Raw genomic sequence first — 19,824 nt, forward strand, 5'->3', positions numbered from 1 at the left:
TGTTACCTAGCAGGACTCAGGAGGCAGCATACAATCAAAAGCAACAAATAAACAACAACAGAGAGAGAGACAACAAGTTATAGTATATTTCATCACATGAAAGGCACCTGAAAAAATAGCGTTACTGAATTGGAACCATTTCTTTCCATCTGTCATAGAAAAGAGCTTTGTTTAATAATTGTGTTCCTACCATGAAGCTTTGCAGCTATTTTGTGTATTACATACAACTGCAGTAAATAATCTCTCATTAATTCCACTAAGATATTCAGCTCTGTAAGTTAATAGCCGCATTACATTTGTCCAATAAAAGGATGGTTTTTGTTTTGTCAAAGCACATCAAAGTATGTGATGTAAACAGTTTATTTAACCTTTTCAAATAACAGCCAGAATTCCTCTTAAATTTGATAGAAAATGATTCCACTGACTGATGATTTTTACTTTCGCACGGTTATTCTAGGCACGCTCAGTATGAATGCTACCTGACTGCCTTGTAATAACTATACACTTAGCGGATTCTCTTCATACATTTGTTGGCCTTGGATATTAGACCCCTGCACATGGTAAGCTACAGGCTTTCAAGCTGTACAATGAAAGTCTGGTATATTCTGTCTGACCCCCAGCCCCATAGGACTCCTGAACCCCTTCTCTGCATTCTCAGGAGACCCCTTCAGCCACCATTGCTGAAAATTAATGCCATAATTAACACTATAAGTTCAGCTTTTCTCAATAACATCTTTGTCTAAAGAGCATCTTTATCTTTTCATAAGAAGGATGCAGAACACATTATTTTACTGTAGATAGAATAAATGAATAACCAAGGACCATCATATAAAACAACTTTTGTTCATGGTTCCCTCCACTTTTAGACATAAAGAACATGGACGTTATACTATCAATCCTGAAATAGGATTAACATAGTTTAAAATCAAGAAAAACTTTAAACTTTCCTGACAACCTGGAAAAAAAGATGAAATTTATGGTCCCACCCCAAGGTATAACATAGTGCCTCATGTGGGGCACCACAATCCCATCTTCACAGCCTTCCATCTCCCCTCAAAAAGCGATGGCAGGCCCACTGTAAGGTTGCCACCTTGGTAGTAGAACAATTACCGGAGAAAAACCAATGTTTTTAGGCAGAACTATTCCATAAGCAATATTATAACCTCTGACTTAAAAAAATCCTTGTAACTGCCTTTCTAGTATCTTGTTTGGTAGCAATTCACACTTCTTTTAAGCTAAAGAAATATTATTGGTGTTGCTCTGGATATTCAAATTAATGAAATTGCATTACTAACTGTGGCAAGGTGAGATGTGCTGATGGAAACAGAATTGTAAGGTGGTCTCAAGGTTAACATATATTTTGCCCATGCCGTGCAAAACGTCATATAGATACCCAGAAGCTTCTTGCCTAATTAGGACTCTTGGGAACCAGTTTGGTGTAGTGGTTCAGGCACCAGGCTAGAAACCAGGAGATCGCGAGTTCTAGTCCTGCCTTAGGCACAAAGCCAGCTGGGTAACTTTGGGCCAGTCACTTTCTCTTGCCCTAGGAAGAAGGCAATGGCAAGCCACTTCTAAAAGACCTTAACAAGAAAACTGCAGGGACTTGTCCAGGCAGTCTCTGAGAATCAGACACGATGGAACAGACATACACTCACACACATATACATACACATGGGAAATGGAGGCTCTAGGAGGTGGTAGGATGGTATTGCACTTGTGCTATGTGGACCAGAGATACTGTGTGTAACAAGAAACAGTTGGAGGAAGAATCTGCAGCTGCAGGTGCAAGCATAATCAAAGAGTGAGATCTGCAGATAGAAAGATCTGCATTTGGAAAGGACAAACCAGATGTCAGTGAGGGGAAATCAGGATAAAGGTGCTGTCAAATCAAGAAAATCAAGAAACCCTCTGAAATAATACCTTAGTACTACCCTTTGAAAGAGAATATGGAAGCCAAGATATCAGAAGGTCTGCATCTGATGGAGGTCAAATAGCTGTTAAACTTGGCATGTAAACATGGAGTCTGAAAAGCAATTACAGCATCCTCAAGTCATAGATTAGTGGAATTATGAGATAATCTAAACTACTTTGAAATGCCCTATGATGCTAATGGTTGGTAAACCACCAAGAGTGGTGGTGATATAGAATAACAAAAGATCAATCAAGTCAGAATATAACCCCATGATCCCCCCACCCCACCTCTCCCAGCACCTAGAGAAATATATTCTTTTGCGGATTAAATGATGGCTCTAGCATATGGAGAAACAGGTAATAGAAATAAATATAAAAGAAATTGGAAAGAAGAAATGTGATACAGGCAGGGAATAGGCCTGATCATCCTGCTTTTATTTGTAGTTTTCTTTGGATAATTATTGTACAAACCTGCATGGAGTGGTAAGTCCCATTATGTCAAAGCCACATTTTTCCTGTTTCAGCATGCATAGAATTGAATTGTAAAAATACCTTAAAACAAAGTTGTCAGGCAGAGATAATAATGAGCATTCACTTGCTGCTACCAGAACCTTTCCCAGGACAAAGCTAGAGCACAGACAGAACCACCATGACATCAAAATCAGAGAGTGATTTTGTAATTAGCAGCCCACTATATCACCTATTCTGTTTAATATTGTGGCACCAGGTAGGATGCAGTAGTCTACTTTCCCTTCAGTTATTCATCATCCTCTCACCTTAAACCAGGAGATGTGGTTGCATTCGAATTTCATTGCATATTTTTATTAGCTCAATACATCTTACAACAGTACTTTGAAATATTTCATTGCCATAAGAAGGATCTGAGCAACTGGAGGTATCTGGTCAGTCTGATTGGGTCTTGGAAACTAAATAAGTTTGACCCTGGTTAGTATTTCAAAGGGAAACTGCCATGAAATTGCAAAGTTGTTGGCTAAACTAAGAAGTTGGCAAACATCCCAGAAGAAAGCAACAGTAAGTCACATCCATGCTGTTTCCACGAAAACCCATAGTTATGTCCACAGACATACCATAAGTTCAGCTTTTCTCAGTAACTTCTTTGTCTCAAGAGCATCTTTATCTTTTCACAAGAAAGATGCAGAACACATTATTTTACTGTAGATGGAATAAATGCATAACCAAGTTTTTTCGAAGCCATCTAGCTGGCCACTGTGGAAGTAGGCAGTGACCCTGGATAGACAGTTCATACAGGAAACTTGGTATGTCCGTAACAACCAGGACCCCTTATGGTGCAATCTGACAGACAATGGTTCAGAAAGAACTCTGAGATCAGTGAGGTCAACATCAGGTAAGTGTGCATAGAATCATGGTTTTAAGAGCTGGGGAGCTTGACTGAACTAGGAGAGATACTGTAACAGCTAAGAATATTCCATGATTGCATTATCTTAAAGAAACACTGCCCCCCTGAAAGTTCATTATAGTACCAGGCTAGAAAATATATAATTGTATTGTTATACTGGAACAGAACTACATAATGTTCATTCAGCATACTTCTATTTGAATCAGGCTTGAGTAGCTTTATTTTTCTGTGGAGCACCTGACATTTTAAAATACAATTTCAATCATTTCAAAATTAATAAAAAGACTTGGTGTTCGTGTCTACTTCCTTATGGGAACTGAAGCAGAAGGATAAATGCAGAATAATTAAAGAAGTAAAGCAGCTACAGGATGGGACAGGAGAAGGTAATCATTGCAAATGTTAACTCATCTAAATAAAACCCATCACTTAACAGCTCCTTCATTTGCTGAGCAGAATTCCCAGTATCCACATTTCCATTATCTTTGCTTCTTTTCAGAAGATTTTCAGCTGTTAGAATAAAACGATCACTTCTGTCAATAGGTATTCTCTATCCCACTTTTATTTTAAAGCAATCATTAAATGAAACTAAGAAAATAACCTCCTTGGGTAGATCAAACTGGTATGTAATAATAAACAGGCTAATCCTAGATTAACCAGGGAAGTGTGGGTGGCTTCGGCTGAAATGACAATACAGTTTGTCATCCATTTTCTATAGTGGAGATTACAGGTACAAATATTTTCCGCCGAGTCTTGAGGAAAGTAGCCAGACCCACAAGTACCAGAAGAGTCAGTAAACAAAGAACGAAGCAAAGGAAGGAGGGGGGAAAAAAACGATCTTATTCTTGTAAAAACAGCACAAGTGACCCTGGGTGATTTTTTCTCACTTTTTAGCTTAAGTATGTTATTAAATCATTACAAAAATGTGAACTGTGCCAACAAATAGATGACATGTGGAAACCAATTCTAAAAAATATACAAGGTAAGATTGTGAACCTCTGTCTCAGTCTTTCTCAACCTTTTGACCCTGGAGGAACCCTTGAAATATTTTTCAGGCCTCGGAGAACCCCTGCACATTCAGGCTCAAATATAGGCCAGAAGTTACAAAATTACTGTATTTGTTTCACATGTAGGCCTGTATATATGCATTAGCAGTGTTCTGAAACTAAAAAAGAAAAAAAAAAGAATGAAACTTAACTCTTTAATGTGAAATTGCCCAAATTTTTAAAATAAATTGTGATCTCCCGAGGAACCTCCGGTGACCTCTCACGGAACCCTAGGGTTCCATGGAACCCTGACTGAGAAACCCTAATCTATCTACTTACCTGAAAATAAGCCACACTGCCTACTTACTTCTGAGCAGTTAGCAATAAGGATTGCTCATATGGAAGCATAAAAAAGAGAAGGCTGCTTTAAAATGGTCCTGTGCTTGTATTCCTATGAGTTCCAAATGATCTCTTCTGCACTGTTTTCAAAACATGCACAGTCCTACTTTTTATGTATTTCCTTGTATTTATTTTACCACTTTATTTACATTTTTCTATTTTTATTGCTTTAATAACTCCGGAATCTGCTTGGGAAAATAATACTGTATGGATTAAAATATAATACCAGTTATAGTTATATAGACACTTATACATGATTAGGTAACCATATTTTTCTCCTCTCTGAATTCCAGATTTGTTCCAGAGGTTGCTCAAACTCCCACTGCAGATTTGAGGGGCATGTAGTGAAAGAGAAAAATCTATTCCATCTGCAATGTCCATTCTGCTGCATTTATAATGAAATGTAACAGCAAATATTACAACCATGGTTGAATTCATGGTTTCATTTCAATATACCCAACTCTTTGCCACTGTATATAATTTCAGTAAAATGATGCATGCTGAGAACACTTAATCCTATAAATGTCTCTTTCATGCAATTCTGATTAAATGCTAGATGGAAGCAGGAAGCAGCTAGCCAGAAATTCATCCTTCACTTCTCACCCAGCCCTATAGTTATTACTACAGTTTTCAGTATATTGTAATGGTTTGGTTTCTAACTGTAATAAATCAGGCCCTTAAAATATTAGACTTCTTGTTGTAACACTTCCAAGGAACTCCACTGGTTAAATTCAAATTGCAGGAATGTTCCTCTCATGTAAGAAATGTTTAACCCTCACACTAAAGTTTTTTGCAAAAAAAAAAAAGTTAAAGTATACTGCATTCAGATATATTATTTCATTTGCACTTCAACTTTTATAACCTCTTGCATGAAATTCTATTACTTTATAGTGTCCAAGAGAGCCAGTATGTTGTAGTGGTTAAGGCAACAATTTAGAAACTGGGAGACTGTGAGTTTTAGTCCCCCCTTAGGCACAAAGCCAGCTGGTGACCTTGGGCCAGCCACTCTCTCTCAGCCCTAGGAAGGAGGCAATGGCAAACCACTTCTAAAAATCTGTGCCAAGAAAACTCCAGGGACTTGTCCAGGCATTCTCCGAGAATCAGACACGATGGAACAGATTAAAAAAAAGTGTCCATATAATGAATATGACCAGAAATGTTATATACATCTTTGTTAATCTGTTGTATGGACACTTATTTTTAATATGTTCCATTGTGTCTGATTCTTGGAGACTCTTGTCCATGAAAGGGGACTCATGTCCATCAAAGCTGTGATTTTGCTATACATGAAAAATACAAAACAATTTAGAAACTCATCATCTTTAAAGATCTATGAACTCAGCCCTTGAATCCATAAATAGCCTTGATTCCTCAGTTACAAAGGAAGCATGGGTTTTAACCCAGTGCTGAAGAGCCTAGAGCCCTCAAAATGAAGAAGGATGTTGGGAACTATAGTTCAATAACATTTTGTTATTGAACTGTAATTACCAACATTCTTTCCCATTGGCTATGAAAAGAGTAATAGAACTAGAGATTCCTGCCCTCCCGTCTCCACCCTTACCAGAGCATAACCATGCTATTAGTAACTGATTTTAAACTAGGAGAAACAAAGCTAAAATTTAATTTTCATTTATTACAAATAATAATTTTATTGCTTTGCAACTTATAATATAGCTGTTATATTGGGGTATTAGTATTATCTTAAAAGTTCTTTCATTCAGAATTCTTCTCTCCTTTTTGTGACATTCCACAGAATAGTTCTGCCTCATGTTAAGTCAAACACAAGGTCCTGTTATTTTGATATCTGAAATTCCTCACCTCCTCAAACTGTTTCTTAAAAAAGGCTTACAATGTTCAGTGGACATTCAGTGGAGTTTATCTGTAATGATTGTAAAAACATTCCCATTTCTAAAAGGTAAATCATTACCTCAGACGACACACACAGATACTGTAAGATTCTTATGGTATGTTTACTTATGACAGGTAGTCTTTCTTTAGTGACTGCCTCAGACAGAGACCATTCGCAGTTACGATGGTGATGAAAAAGTACCAATGCTTTGCGACCAATGCTTGCATTTACTACCTTTGCAGCATCTCTCTCTCTTTCTCAGTCACATGTTCATTACAGTGTTAGTATGCATTGTCCTGTGCCTGACCCATTTTTTTCTCTCCTCCACACCCAGCAGAGAGATTGCCTAAACAAGGGATCTTTTCCTGAGCTGCTTTTCTCTGCTGTGTAGCATATCCCTAAAAAGTGCTAACTGCAAGTTAACAAGCTCAGCTGTGTCACCTTAATTAGAGCCTGATTACAAGGTGGGCTGGCAGCTGCTGCCTGAAATTGACAAGACCCTAATCAATTTCACACTAAAGGCTTTTGTTTGCCTCCAAAATGGCCAGCTGCAAGCATGCAAGGCAAACAGCTGGCACTAGCACATTCTTTTCAATGTGTATTCTCTTGCAATCCCTTCCTCTCCGGTGAATGTAAATACAAATATCAATTCTTTTCTTACTAAGTATCCAAATTCTGGGGTGAGCATTCCAAAAGGTGGGGTAGTGAGGAAAAAGGGCTATGAGATTTGCCCTTTTATCTGGTTTCCTCATGAGTCAAGTTCCAAAAAACTTCCCTGCCGCCCACTGGGGCTGTTTGGGGTCATAGCCTGCTGACACTGTAAAGCAAAGAAAAGCTTAAGTAAAATCATAAGCACAGTCATGGTCACATGATTTTTCACTTAGTGACTGCTTTGCTTAATGACCAAGTTGCCAGTCCCAATTGTGGTTGCTAAACAAAGACTACCTGTATGCTGCTCACTTACTTTTTTCTTTTTAAAAATAGACTATTGTATACCCTTACTGAGAGCCAGTTTGGTCTAGTGTTAAGGCAACGGGCTAGCAACCAGGAGAATGTGAGTGCTAGTCCCGCTTTAGGCATGAAAGCCAGTTGGATGACTTTGGGCCAGTCATTCTCTTAATCCTAAGAAGAAGGCAATGGCAAACCACTTCTGAAATCTTGCCAAGAAAACTGCAGTTGCTGAGGGTCGGACACGATTGACTGGCCAAAAAAATCAAAAACCAAGACTCTCACTAATTGTTTTCATTGATTGGCCAAAGGCCATAATAAAAAATTAATTAATTCAATTGTCTTTAACAGACCTTCTTGACAGGAGGTCAGTTTTATATAGCATTTTTTTAAAATCACAGCAATATTGTCACAAAACAATTATAAATAAACAAATAATAGAAATGTACTTATCAATCATCCATCTCAATTCATCCAAGATGGAAAAGGAAATATTTTTGTTGTTGCTGTTTAGCTGGTAGGCAATCAGAATAAGCAACCAGATTTAACAACAGATAAGAACAATGTAATAGGCAATAAGAAATAAATCAATGTTTCTAACAATAATTTGTTGGAAAAAGGCTTTACAAATTAAAAAGTCAATAGCTGAAGCTAATATTGTTACTGTATAACGAACAAAGGGTAGATCCAGACTGAAGTTTCAATCTTCAAGGGAATCTCAATCTTCTTAGGGAATGAGCTTCACTGAAAATTGTAGTTCGTATTTTAAGTAAACTTATTTAGCATTGCAGATTTAATGAACTTGTTTTTTGTGAAATCAGTTGGACTTATTCCACTTATTTCAATGGACCTAAATTCAGTTTTTTGGATTATATTTGATATAATTTTTTCTGGAAATAGCTCCTTTTGGACTTTTTCTTAGGAGACCTTGTTGTATAACATCATGGTTCAGTGTGATCTATGAACCCAGTCTTATCTAGATTCTACTTAATTATCCAGGTAGTTAAAATGGGAAAGAATGGAGTGTCTGGCAACTATAACAGGTTTTGGAAAAAAACTCCATAAGGTTTTAAAATGACAGAAGTCTTTAAAAGATCATAGTTTTATTTCTGTACTCAATATATATGTATAATTTAGAAGCAATTCTTTCCATATGACAATAATAAACAGCAGGCACTTTCTGGTTTAGCGGCAAGAGACTTATTTCTCCTGACTGATTGTACTTAACTACTGTTTGGCAGTTTCTTCAAGCCAAATCCACCCTGTAGCATAGAAAGTCTATCTTGGTCAACGTGGTTCAGCCATAAGGTAAAATTACACAGCGCTCTTCCACACAATAGGCTCTGCTTCTATGTGATGTAAACTGCCAATGTAACAACTGGAAAAGCATACAAGAATGCAGAGGTAATATTAATCATACCGCACCAGGTAAGACTTCAAATTCTGCAAGCTGTAATCCCAACACAACTAAAGGTTATCGGGTTGGAGAAGGCTGAACACTCATAAACATTCAAATGCTGTTGCTAAAATTCAAATAAATTCCCATTTCAAGATCAGTAGCAAAGTGGGCAAGAGAACAAACCGAAACAGTCTATATTTAGAAAGTTGTCATAAATGTTTTTAAATAGAGAAAACTAAAATTACCATGATAGAAAATTAATATAAAGACAGTCTTAATATTATATGGGGGGGGGATAGAGAGACAGCGTCATAAAACATTAAAGATATTACTTGTTTTGTTCACTTTAGCTTTTATAAAATCTATATACTTAATTCATAATCGTTGGGTAATTTTTCGTTCCATTTTCCTCATGGCATGTATTTTAAGTACATACAAGATTTTAAACAATATATAAAGTTAGGTAATACAGGAATATTCCAAGAGAAATGGTCGTTAATATGTCTTATAATCCTTAGAATTTAAAGACTTTTTTTAATTGGCTCATTTTTTGGCCTGAATAAAGTCAATGAAATACAGAGAATTTCTCATTCCTAAGGAATCTCTAAAGATCTGAATAGAGAAGAATCCTTGTTAGATCACATTGATAAATAGAAAATAAATTCAACGTTTCTCCATTTTGTCTGAGGCACTAATGGATTCAGAAACTATCATGCTTTATTTGTGAAATGATTGTGTATAGACATGTACACTAAACTACAATCCCTGCTAAATTTAGTAGGACTTATTCCTGAGCAGCCCTAAAGGATGTTTTTTCCAGCATCCACCTTTACATCTAGGCAAGAGAGACAACTGAAGGATCACTTCTCTCAAAGAAAAATTTATGAGCTTTCTAAAATATCCCTAACCTGTAATTTAACCTCCTCCATGGCACTGATCTATTTTAGCATATTTAAATCTACAGCTTACAAAATAGCCATCTTCACACAGTCATGTGCAGAAGAAATTATGGTAGCTTACATTTGGAATAAGTCTTAGCCAAGACCACCTGAATTCTCTAAAATTAACTCAAATAATCAAAACAACTTTCAGTATTTTCTCTACGGCTGAAACCAAATAAAGGTTTAAATAGAATACTGGTGGTAACAGACAGACAGACAGACATATAAGCTAGGACATTTGCACATGGGTTAAGAAAGCTACCAAAAGTAGGGCCAGGAGAGCAGATCAAAACTCCCTCTCTTCCTCTACTACCCCTGAGTCACACAAGGAGCTTGGTAGCAGAGGGTAGCAGGTAAGTAGATCAGGATTTACAGAAATGGCAATACAATGCAGGAAAGAGGAGGAGAATTGGCCTCATGGGACGAGGCATTATAGAGCACACAGGATTTCTTTTCTAATCCCTCCCAGCAATAAACAAACCAAGTATAACGTAAGATTCTATTTCATCTTGAATAATCACATCATATGTTTCCTATTTTCTATTATTAGATTTATATCTTGAAAAATTACAATTCGTTTTGTGCCAGTTTGAAAGAATGAGAAAGAGAGAGCTTAGGACCAGAACAAAATTTATATCATCACTTATTTGCAAAACATTATGAGATGCTATGGGAAAGGCAGGGTATTCAAAATATTTAGGAAAAAAAATCTTAGGCTCTTTTCCTTCAGTTCTTTTACCTTCCTCAAGTGATCTGAGTCAAGCAAGGAGCATGTAACAGGACAATTCAATGGGTCAGATCTTCATTAGAAAGCTGGTAGAGCATATACCAAGACCTCATCCTTCTTGGGCTAGAAAAAAAAGTAATCTTCTCTACTCTCTGAAGCAAGATCAGCAGTAATAATCACTGTCAGACTCCTTATAAATGTCTTTCCTTCATTTTAAGACTCAGCATGAACATATTCACAAAAATTTGTCCCCTATTTGCTCCTGCTAAAATTTATTCAGGAACATAAAAACATTTACTTTCATAAAATCTTTCTAATAACTTGTCAGGAAATAGGAAAGAGAGTGAATGACCTGTAAAAGCTAGAAATACTGATTTTTCTAAATGCATTACTTAGCACTTAGATGTTGCCTATTACTTCCTTGGTTAAAAACAAGTATCAGAATCCTTTGACCCATCTCTTATAAAATAGGATTTTAGAATACCTTCAACTCCGGTGTATTAGTTTCACTGTAATACAAAAAGCAAAAGTTTGAAGTTTGCTTCTTTCTTTGTTTTAGCAGACAGTTTGTCAGAAATGGTTATGCAACATAGGAGTAACAAACTTCAAAAAACAGAGTAAAGAAATAAAGATGCAAATCAAAATGGTGCTGCTAATTTTTATTCTGTTATTTAGCATAATTGTTTCTAACCCCGGATTTGCCTTTATGGGCCATTGGGACAGTGTACAACACAGGAATTGTGCCTGGAAATTACGTGCAACAGCCAGCTGAGGACATTCTGCTACTTAGGATGGAGCAGTAAATATCACACATGCGCACACACATGCACACACATGCATACACAAATCAAGGTATGTAAAGAATGTCAAATTATTTTGGCACCTCAGAAAGCAAAATCACATAAATGTGTCTCATCTTTCTTGGCAATAAACATACAGTAATAGTAATTTATATGACCAATAATTTCTTGCTTTTTCATGGCATCTGAAATCAGCTATTTGAAGAATAGCTTTTGCTATAATAGTAGGGCCAGTCCAATCAATTATAATTACACCATCTAAGGGTCTCAATACAAGGCCATCAACATTTTGTGTTTATTTAGAAGACCCTGTCTCAGTATAGCCTCCATAAGAAAGACATCTAGTCCCTTGCTGAAATAAAAAATAATTACTTATGCATACATCTAATATGCCTGATTTTCCACAAAGGTTTATAGATTCACATAATGAATTATGAATTTCTGTTGAAAAATACTTTATTTCCTTGCAATGATAGTTCTTATTATTAAGGAACATTATTGTGTTCATATGTTGGTGAATTACATACTCAAACAGCATATTAGCAATGAATGTCAACACTGCATTGTTTCCAAACCTTACTGTGTTTTTTCTTATGACCAGGAACTATTTCCATGAAAAAACATACTTAGCACATCAAGTATTATATATTAATACCACTTTTAATAAGTGATAAATTCAATACAGAGCAGTTTTGCTTAATAGCTGATAAGCAACGAGAACAAGATTTGGCAAAGCTGGGAGCCACCATCTAATTTAAAGTTTGCCGCACAACATTATGTACTCATCTGATTACATTCTTCTCCTTGCTCCTAAATCACTAAAGACTGAAGGTGTGTTTCAGGAGAACACATCTTTGAAGTCAAACATTCTACATTTTCTGACCCAGGGCTCGCTTGTGATATTGTCTTGAGGTTTAGAGGGCCAGCCTAACGGCTTATTGTGAGCAAAACTGTATTAGCTAGATGTATCAAAAGCACGCCCTCTGAGATGAAATAGTTTTCAAGACCCGGGGTTATAATTTTAATCAATAATTTTAGCAAGCAGGGCTAGCAACATTTAGTCTTAGAAAACTAGAAATTAAAAAGCTGACTTTTCAGTTTTAGAGCAAATTATTACAATAGATAGATAGATAGACATAATGTATTGATGGAAATATATTTCATTTCTTCTTGTTGCTATATTTTCTTTTCCTTCAGTTTTGGACTGATACGAGCCTGGTTAGGCAGATGCTATGTTACAATTCAGAACATTATTGAAAGAGAGAGAGTGTGAACACATGTGTATTTGTAATTTACTTACTGTATTGAAATGTAAAATGAACTTTTAAAAATGGAAGCCTGCACAGAAAAATAGCTTGCACTGGTTGGATTTGTAGCATTGTTACCATTCAGCATGCACACATACAATTGGGATTATCTTTCTAAGTGTAGATAAAGAGTTTGCATGTGATGGGATCAGAAGGCTCAAAGCTGCATTTTGCTTTCTTTGCTTTCAGGACATGCATGCAGATGTGTAGAAATAGGACACACTAATATGGAACATGTTTGCATCTTCTGTATAACCATCTACCACACACATGTATCTACCCAAGAGATGTGAGAACCTAGTCACTTAAACTGGCTGAGTGGATTAGGAGAAACGGAAAGATGAATGTCTAGAATTACCATTGTTCCAGATTGCCCTGATATCCTGCTTGAGTGTAGATATATGTCTGTGTATGTGCATACTTACAGGAAAAATAAAAAAGCTCTATTAAATATTACAGGGATCTTTTGATACCTTCATAATCAAGTCATTGTTTTAAAATGTTTGCAGTTGAAAGATCAAATTATCAAAATGGATGCCAATTAAAATAGCTTAAGATATCTTTATTAATAATGTAAGATATTTCAACCTGCATCTGAATATGCACCATGACTTTCTTCAGCTGACCATTTCATAAAGCATTTTATCACTCAGTTTAAATATTTCAGCTCTATTTGCTTCAAATGTCATATCAACTAGGCATATTTATTCATAAAATCCATCATGTGTCATCATGGACTCATTGGATTTCAACCACAGAAATGCCACAAATTTGAAATGTTTGCATCACAGAAATACGTAGTCTTTAAAAATGAAATATGATTATTTATCCAAAAGATATCCCCTCTATGTTCAGTGGGACTTACCCCAGTGTAAGTATGTATAATCTTGTACTAATCTTGTCTAAACCTACAAGATATTACTTGTTCATCCCTATTGTTCATCCCTAATACATCTGTGCTCTGCTTTTTTATACATCTCTAAGTGCCACATTGATTAATATGTCGTGTGCCCAAGACAGTGCCACCATTACCAACTGATTTCTAAGAAGTGAGAGAGACATCTTTCGAGTAGCAAGGCCATATAATTCACAATGGGGCAGCTCTCCCCAGATCATGGCAGTGACAGTTCCCATTGAGAAGACTATGGGTAATCTGTCCCTCATGAATAGTGGACACTATTAGTGAATGCTGCTGGAATAGTGTGCTATTAGTAGGTGGACAGCAATGCCAGAAGGCACCATTTTAGCCCAACATTGTATGCAGATGGAAGCAAACTTCATCACATGGCTCCCAGGACAAAGGCACAGAGCATTAAATTTTTTATTATCCATCTGCCAGCCCAGCTCTTCTCTTCATCAGGTTATAAAGCATTGCCTTATGAAAAGCATTGATCCAAGGTGATGGAACTTGAACAAAATGCGTGATTTTAACAAGGAGACATAACTAGAAGCTTATACATATATTTCCTTCCTGGTACAAGGAGAATGTGATAAGCAAGAAAAGCTTGTTCTTTCCTCTATTTAGGGGGGACAGAGAAAGTTTTAAAATCATTTCATAGAATACGAAAAGCCCATCTTACCTGTAATTGGGAGCAAAGCCTGCAGGATGGCATTGGTAAGTATTCCTTTCAGCTTCATTTTTCTCGCAAGGTTGCAGGCCAGTCGGGGATGAGGAAGAAGGCTGAAGGCTACAGTTGAGCAGATAGCAGGACAAGGAAAAGAAGAGAGACCTTAACTGCTTTGTTCTTCTCACTGCCTTCACAGGAAGTGCAAAGCCCATTAAGATCTTTCAGAATCCACCTGCTGGCAATAAGTTGAAATACACGCTCCTCCTTTTGCTCTACAATCAGAAAGTTTAATTTAAAAATGGCTATAGAGTCTTGTGTATCTGGAATGATCAGTTATTGTTAAAGTCTGCAGCAGATTGAACAGTGAAATGCTGTTTTATGCAATCTCCAGGTTTCAGTGCAGAAAGTCTGCCTTAACTTCACCCATGGTACCTATCTGTCACTTTGATTGCAGCCTATAGCCGCAGCTTCACTCCAAGATTTCCTTTGCTACATTTTCTTCCTAAAGGATAATCATCCTACAGGACACATCCCCACGCCCTGGTTGAAAGTGTCAGTATGGGCCTCCTTAGGCCACCATCTTTGGATTCTTGTATGTCAGGAGCAGTCTTCTCAATCGTTTGAGAACTAGCAATATTAATACATTTATCTAAAGTACTTTGTTGCTGGATTGTCTCTGATTCTTTTGTTGCTCTTTCCTTTTCACCTGATGCCATCTGGGTATTTGGGGCAAAAAAAATGACTGAGAATTAACCTAATAAAAAGAGGCTGTATTAAATGTCATCATATAAGCATATCATTGCAGCTGACTGCCTAGCTAAAGGGAGGAGGTCTGCAAACTGTTCATCCTAGGTAGATTTTTTTTTAACATGCTAAAACTAAAAATATGTAGAATTTCACATTTCTACAATTCTAGCCATCAAGGCCATATTTTGGCAGGAGATTATGAAATTCAACATCTGGAAAACCCCAGATTTGGGAGAGGGCTGATAATTCACTGACCTGTAATACTACCTATATCTTTTATGCAGTTGTTAATTGTGGGGCATTGCTGGGGGGAAAGGTACATGAAATTATGCAGCTGTATATGCTCATTTGATTTACTATACAGTCATTTTAAAATCTCCTTAATCAGCAGTCTGGGAGAACAACAGTGAAAAATGACTAATATCAATGGTTAAGTTTCTGAAAATGAAAATACTTCTGAGTTTTCCCCTGAATATAAAATATAGACACTTTATATATGTGTTTGTGTGTGCGCACATGCACACATGCACACATAAAGAAACTTCTGGTTCCTGGTGACCATTTGGAACACATTTCAATTTCCATCCACACTTCAAAACTACAATTGAAAATTAAGGGTTTAATATCTATATGATAAAATCTGAAAAGATTTTGTTGTGTGCTATTATGGATTAAGTTTCCTAACCCTCGGTATAGGTAATAATCACAAGCCTAAACAGAGATGATGATGATGATGATGATGATGATGATGATGATGATGATGATGATGATGATGATTTTTTTTTTTGAATTAGGCACTGCCCAAACCAACTCTGGGTGGTTTCACAATATACCAAAAAACCTAGATAAAATCACAATACAAAATAGTTAAACAAGATAGCATCTGGCCAGTCAATACAAAACACATCCAATGAGATGCCCCAACCCCCTCAGTACAAAACCCAAGGCCTGGGTTTAGTCCATTTATTTCAAAGCATGCTGGTTAAAGTCTTTACCATGAATTGTATGCTCTGCAGTTTGAAAAAGAAAAAAATAAATGCAGGAAGAAAGATTATAGAAAGATTTTCTTCTTCCTTTGACAAAGAAAAAGCCATGCAAAGGACATTGATCAAAGCATACCTCTAAACAATACACAAGTCAAAAATTGTATAATTAAATAGATGCAGAATTTAGATGTAGTAATAGATAGGCAGCAAGGGGGATATCAGTGGAAGAATATTAAATTTATACCAAAAATTATACTTAAGAGAAAATTGGCATGTTTTTTCATTGGTATATTACCCCAATCCTGATTGCTTAAATGGATAGTTCATCTTCTAAAAATTTCTGGAAAAGAAGTGATCAGGTTGGATCATTCTTTCATAAATTTATTTATTTATTTATTAAATTTATATCACCTCCCATCTCCCCCAATGGGTACCAATATTGTAAATTTCAAAAATTTTGGAAAATGATTCATACTAGAATAACACTAATTTTAAAAATTAAATTCCCATTTCAATTTATGGTATTTTTATCAAACTTTATGAAACCATATATTCCCACAAAGTATACTGAATTAGCTTTGTGCATGCTAACTGCTACAAGGATACTATATGCCTTATTGGAAAGGGTGTTTAATTCCTTCTATGATATAATGGTTAAATGAGTTGTGGAAGTCTACTTTGATGTCTAGAATAATGTTGTAAGTCAGGAGTAAATCTGACAGAGAATATAAATTAATCTGGAAACTATTCCTAGATTACAATTGAATGCATGGTTTCGTACTGCTTCCAAAATGTTGTCTCTGTATAAAGTCTGTATTTTAATTTTATAGGTCATCTAAATTAGAATAGACTTTTATTAGTATAAACAGATTTATTGCAATTCATAATTTCATTTCATAATTTATACTATGCTGACCATGGATCCTGATATCTATGCTTTGTTTAAAGTTTAATGGTGATTTTTTCAGGCTTTTAAAACAACATAACTTATTCAGTTATTTACCACCAATTAACAATATACTGGAAAAGTATAACCACGATGGCATTTGTAAATCCGTTGTTTACTCATTTATGTACTACTTCTGTATCTCTTTTGTTCTTTTTTCCTTCCCTGTTTATATATTTTCTCTAAATATATAATGTGTAATAAAAATACTTTATTATTTTTATAAATAACTCAAGGCAGCGAACATACCTAATACTCCTTCCTCCTCCTATTTTCCCCACAAAACAACCCTGTGAGGTAGGTTGGGCTGAGAGAAAGTGACTGGCCCAAAGTCACCCAGTCGGCTTTCATGCTTGAGGTGGGACTAGAACTCACAGACTCCTGGTTTCTAGCCAGTTGCCTTAACTACTAGACCAAACTGGCTCTCAATATATTGTAAAAAACATCAGTACTCTTAAGACATTTTAAATGACTGGCCCTACAATGGATGCAAACATTGGAACAGTCAGGCATATGGTGCAAGATCGAACAGCATTTTGTTCTGTTATACATAGGGTCGCCATGAGTCGTAAACAACTCGACGGCAACTAACAACTATAAGAACAAGTGATAAAATGGTGCTGTCATTTAAATTTACACTCTGTTCCCTGAAATAAAAGGCCTTTGGCAATAACTTATATGAACTTAATGCTTTTTAGAACAGTAGAAGAGAATATTTGTAGCTCAGGGTTGAACTGTAGAGTCCTTGGTGCTCTCTGAGCTTGGTGGTTTCCTTGCAGATGTTCCATTACCCAACTAGGTAACATCATCAGTGATAGTGTGGGGTTTTGGGCTCCCTGTTTATATACAGTAGCTTGCCCTGCCAGTGTTGGTGGGGATATGGTTTTCTCCTTGGTAGTTCCTTGATTAGGGTACTGGTTTCTGTGTGATTGTTTAATTTTTTGGCCACATTGTTGAGCTATTTTCCATCCAGCTGTGCAGTTTATTTTTAGAACAGTTATCAGTTCTAGCCAAGGATGTGTTTTAATTCAACTGATATATGCAAATACCATCATCTCTTAAGTGAGGAGAAATACTATCACTTCCTATTTACACTGTGTTTAAATCTGTGGGCCTTTAAATTGTCTCTTGTGAAATTTCAGTGTTATATTATAGGAGAAAACATCATCACAGCACAGTAAAGAAAAACCAGTCAAACTAGGATGAATCTGTTCAGGATAAGTCTTTACGTGTATAGTTTCCATTTATACTGTAAACTCTAATGGAAAACAACCATAATGCTAACCCTCTGTTTTTTAATAAGATTATTGTATCCAAGGAATGGAGGTATGGCACAGATGTAACATATTTATTCACTATTAGTTTTGTTATATAGGTATCATCACAGTTTACTGGGGGTATCCCTTCTTACTACTTCAAGGAAAATGGATTAAATGTATGCTCAAAATTCAAGGTGCTGGAAGTTTCTGTTACAGTTTTTATGTTTTTATTGTTGCTTTGTGAGCTTCCCAGTATTATGGTACATAAGATGGGCAGCTATATAAGTATTTTAAATAAATAAAATGGTTAAACAATAGAAAATATGAATAATTCAATAAGCACACCCACACAATGGGGAAAATTGCATCAGACAAATGTGGATACCAAACTAGTTTACACAGAGTCACAAGCAAGAAATATAGGGATACTAATAATTCATTTTAGAGAAGGGAGAATGGTTTCATCAGCATGCTGATCACCTAACATAAACTCAGAATATTCCACGTTTTACATGGAAACTTCTGTGATCACTACATCTCCCGTGGAAGTTTGACCATGCAGGTTGAGCTTTATGGGACTTAAGAACTTATAACTGCTGTGAAGAATATTGGAAGCCACTTCTTTGTATCTTTTTTCTTTCTTTTTTAATTTTCTTCAACTTTCTTTTTCTTTTCTTGCACAGTTCGCTTTTTTATTTTTTTTTCTTCCTTACTTTTTATTAGTTTGTATTAGTTTTTGTCATCTTTTTTAAAAAAGTGTTTCACACTTTAGTTTCACACTTTAGTTTTTTTTCTTTTTTTTTCTTTTTTCTTTTGTAGTTTTTATCTCTGTTTCAAACTTAATAAAATTCTTATTAAAAAAAACTAAGAAAGGAGTGTGTATGTAGGGGGGGAATGTTATAATATAAAGCTTTATCTGTCAATTCTGCCAATTAAGTTGCTAATAGAAGTACAAATGCAAGACTGTTTCATTTTCATTTTCTCTCTTTTTGTTGTAGCAAAGTTACCGTGCTCTCAAACAAACTCTGTCTTCCCTTCTCACCCAGCTTTCTGAATAAGTATTTCCCTCAACTTTTCCTTACATATATGATAATGGCAATATTTAATGGGCAAACATGGAACACATCTTTGTACAAATATGGGGAATGGTTAGATCAGAGGATTACACTAACTGACATGACAGAGCCCATGCTCAAAAAAGTAGGTAACACCTCTGCTCTGTGAGCTACTATATTCCGGTTGCCAGTCAACTTCCAGATGAAATTCAAGGGTGTGGGTTGTCATCTATAAAACCCTTCATGGTTCAGGGTCTGGTTATTTGTGGGACTACCTCAGTCCTCTTATGTCTGCCTGTCCTATTAATTCCAGCAGAATGGGCATGCTCTAGGTCTCGTCATTAAAATTATGTCAGTTTAGGAGACCTTGGTATAGAGAAGTAGGTAGATGGCCTTGAAGAAAATTTGCAGCAACCATTAAGAAAATATGAGCTTAGCCTGAGAAAACAGGAAGATATGAGAAATAAACTCTAGACTGCTGCACCTTGACTCTCTTTGGTATAAGATGGAAAAAAGGAAATATGCTGACAGGCTTTCAAGATTCTGTTATTATAGCCTGTATTGATAGACTTCTAGAGAAATGCTAGAAACTCTATAGCCTGTATCAATAGAATTCTAGCA

The 19,824-nt window shown here is 36.0% G+C and overlaps 1 protein-coding gene across 1 annotated transcript in view; it reads right to left on the minus strand.

Moving 5' to 3' along the window:
• The window catches only part of CD247 (CD247 molecule), a 53,573-nt gene that overhangs the window by 22,267 nt on the left and 11,482 nt on the right, over positions 1 to 19,824 (minus strand). The window contains exon 2 of the mRNA XM_063305529.1: positions 14,223 to 14,330. Within this exon, the coding sequence (XP_063161599.1) occupies positions 14,223 to 14,280 (58 nt within the window). The 5' untranslated portion in view covers positions 14,281 to 14,330. The remainder of the gene's footprint in view (positions 1 to 14,222; positions 14,331 to 19,824) is intronic.

The sequence above is a fragment of the Candoia aspera genome, chromosome 5 (genome assembly GCF_035149785.1).
Source record: "Candoia aspera isolate rCanAsp1 chromosome 5, rCanAsp1.hap2, whole genome shotgun sequence".
NCBI lineage: Eukaryota > Metazoa > Chordata > Lepidosauria > Squamata > Boidae > Candoia > Candoia aspera.